Source organism: Grampus griseus, assembly GCF_964374135.1.
Source record: "Grampus griseus genome assembly, chromosome: X".
In the NCBI taxonomy this organism is placed as follows: Eukaryota; Metazoa; Chordata; class Mammalia; order Artiodactyla; family Delphinidae; genus Grampus; species Grampus griseus.
The window spans coordinates 69,482,200-69,485,771 of NC_138999.1; the positions used below are offsets into that span (position 1 = coordinate 69,482,200).

At 47.8% G+C, this 3,572-nt stretch overlaps 1 protein-coding gene across 1 annotated transcript; it reads right to left on the reverse strand.

Moving 5' to 3' along the window:
• Positions 1-706: 706 nt before the first annotated feature.
• Positions 707-1,120, reverse strand: LOC309817551 (ferritin light chain-like; the record flags this gene model as incomplete). Its single annotated transcript, XM_082646844.1, has 1 exon — positions 707-1,120. The coding sequence occupies one exon, from the start codon at positions 1,118-1,120 to the stop codon at positions 707-709; it is 414 nt and encodes a 137-aa protein (XP_082502970.1).
• Positions 1,121-3,572: the final 2,452 nt, after the last annotated feature.

Sequence of the window (3,572 nt, forward strand, 5' to 3'; positions counted from 1 at the left end):
ATACAGCCACTGTGGAGAACAGTATGGAGGTTCCTTAGAAAATGAAAAATAGACCTACCATATGACCCAGGAATCCCACTTCTGGGCATATAACCTGAAAAACCCTTAATTCAAAACTACACATGTACCCCAGTATTCATTGCAACACTATTTACAATAGTCAGGACATGGAAATAAGCTAAACGTCCATTGACAGATGAATGGATAAGAAGATGTTGTACATATATACAATGTAATATTACTCAGCCTTAAAATCAAATAAAATTGTGGCATTAATAGAGATGTGGATAGACCTAGAGACTGTCATAGAGTGATGTATGTCAGAAAGAGAAAAGCAAATACCATATATTAATGCATATATGTGGAGTCTAGAAAGATGATACAGATGAACCTATTTCCAGGGCAGGAAGAGTGATGCAGGTGCAGATAACGGACATGTGGACCCTGGGGGAAAATGAAGGGTGGGATGATTTGGGAGATTAGTATTGACACATTTAAACTATTATGTGCAAAATAGATAGCTAGTGGGAATCTTCTGTATAGCACAGAGAGCTCATCTCGGTGCTCTGTGATGACCTAGATGGGTGGGATGGGGTGTTGGGAGGGAGTTTCAAGAGGGAGGGAATATATATATATATACATATAGCTGATTAACGTCACTATACAGCAGAAACTAGTACAACATTGTAAAGCAAATTTACTCCAATTAAAAAAAAACATAGTGGGAGTCTGCGCGGGCGGAACCCAGGGCGCGCAGATCCGATAGTGCCTGGTTCAGGTTCTTCTCCCTGAGAATGGCGGCTTCCACAGTGTCCTGGGTTTCACCCCACTTATCTTGAGAAGGCTTCCGCACATCTTGGAAAAGGGCGTGGCTCCAGCACCGGTTTTGCATTTTCAAGAGACGCTGGGCGCCCTCGCGCTTTTCCTCGGCCAATTCCTGAAGAAAGTGTCCCACGCCATGCAGAGCCGCATCGTCGGGGTCAAAATAGGAGCCCAGAGAGAGATGTGGGCCAGTTCCACAGATCCAGAGCCTAAGGAGGAGGCCAGCATCCCTTGAAGAAGGATTGTGAAACACTGCCACAAGTATATACTGTCTGATATATTTGCTGGAGCAAGTCATCGTAACACCTGGATCTGAACTATTGCTCTGATACACCAGAAATACATCTACACGTGGAACAACTCCTACAGAACACCTACTGAAGGCTGGCAGAAGACCTCAGACCTCCCAAAAGGCAAGAAACTCCCCACGTACCTGGGTAGGGCAAAAGAAAAAAAAGAAAAAACAGAGACAAAAGGATAGGGACGGCACCTGCACCAGTGGGAGGGAGCTGTGAAGGAGGAAAAGTTCCCACACACTAGGAAGCCCCTTCGCGGGCGGAGACTGCGGGAGGCGGAGCGGGGAGCTTCGAAGCCGCGGAGGAGTGCACAGCAACGGGTGCGGAGGGCAAAGCGGGGAGATTCCCGCACAGAGGATCGGTGCCGACCGGCACTCACCAGCCCAAGAGGCTTCTCTGCTCACCCGCCGGGGCGGGCGGGGCTGCGAGCTGAGGCTTGGGTTTCGGTTTTGGACGGAGCGCAGGGAGAGGACTGGGGTTGGCGGCTTGAACATAGCCTGAAGGGGTTAGTGCACCACAGCTAGCCGGGAGGGAGTCCGGGGAAAAGTCTGCACCTGCCGAAGAGGCAAGAGACTTTTTCTTCCCTCTTTGTTTCCTGGTGCGTGAGGAGAGGGGTTTAAGAACGCTGCTTAAAGGAACTCCAGAGACGGGCGCGAGCCGCGGCTAAAAGCGCGAACCCCAGAGACAGGCGGGAGATGTTAAGGCTGCTGCTGCCGCCACCAAGGGGCCTGTGTGCGAGCACAGGTCACTCTCCACACCCCTCTTCCGCGGAGCCTGTGCAGCCCGCCACTGCCACGTTCCCGGGATCCAGGGACAACTTCCCCGGGAGAACACACAGCGGGCCTCAGGCTGGTGCAAAGTCATGCCGGACTTTGCTGCCGCAGGCCCACCCCGCATTCCATGCCCCTCCCTCCCCGCCGGCCTCAGTACGCCAGAACCCCCGAATCAGCGGCTCCTTTAACCCCGTCCTGTCTGAGCAAAAAACAGACGCCCTCCAGTGACCTACACGCAGAGGCAGGACCAAATCCAAAGCTGAGCCCCTATGAGCTGTGAGAACAAAGAAGAGAAAGGGAAATCTCTCCCAGCAGCCTCAGAAGCAGCGGATTAAAGCTCCACAATCAACTTGATATACCTTGCATCTGTGGAATACATGAATAGACAACCAATCATCCCCAATTAAGGAAGTGGACTTTAGGAGCAAGATTTATGATTTTTTTCCCTATTCCTCTTTTTGTGAATGTGTATGTGTATGCTTCTGTGTGAGATTTTGTCTGTATAGTCTTGCTTCCACCATTTGTCCTAGGGTTCTATCCGTCCATGGTTTTTTCTTAAAATTTTTTTCTTAATAATCAATTTTAATTTTAATAAAGTTATTATACTTTACCTTCGTCCTTTCTTTCTTTCTTTCTTTCTTTCCTTCCTTCCTTCCCTCCTTTAGACAACGAATCATCCCAAATTGAGGAGGTGGTCTCTGACAGCAAGATTTATGATTTTTCCCCCTTTACCTCTTTTAGTGAGGGTGTATGTGTATGCTTCTGTGTAAGATTTTGTCTGTATAGCTTTGCTTCCAACATTTGTCCTAAGGTTCTATCCGTCCCTTTTTTTTTTTTTCTAAATAAGAATTTTTTAATTCAATAACTTTATTATACTTTATTTTATTTTTACTCTATCTTCTTTCTGTTTTTCCTTCTTTCCCTCCTTCCTTCCTTCCTCCCTCCGTCCCTCCCTCCTTTCTTTCCTTCTTGCATTCTTTCCTTCTTTGCTTCTTTCTTTCTTTCTTTCTTTCTTCCTTCTTTCCTTCCTTCCTTCCTTCCTTCCCTCCTTTCCTTCTTTCTTTCCTCATACTTCTACTAATTCCCTCTACTTTTTCTCCCTTTTATTCTGAGCCATGTGGATGAAAGGCTCTTGATGGTCCAGCCAGGAGTCAGGGCTCTGCCTCTGAGGTAGGAGAGCCAACTTCAGGACACTGGTCCACAAGAGACCTCCCAGCTCCACATAATATCAAACGGCGAAAATCTCCCAGAGACCTCCATCTTAACACCAGCACCCAGCTTCACTCAACGACCAGCAAGCCACAGTGCTGGACAACCTATGCCAAACAACTAGCAAAACAGGAACACAACCCCACCCATTAGCAGAGAGGCTGCCTAAAATCATAATAAGGCCACAGACACCCCAAAACACACCACCAGATGTGAACCTGCCCACTAGAGAGACAAGATCCAGCATCATCCACCACAACACAGGCACTAGTCCCCTCCACCAGGAAGCCTACACAACCCACTGAACCAACCTTAGCCACTGGAGACAGACATCAAAAACAGCGGGAACTACGAACCTGCAGTCTGCAAAAAGGAGACCCCAAACACAGTAAGATAAGCAAAATGAGAAGACAGAAAAACACACAGCAGATGAAGGAGCAAGACAAAAATGTGCCAGACCTAACAAATGAAG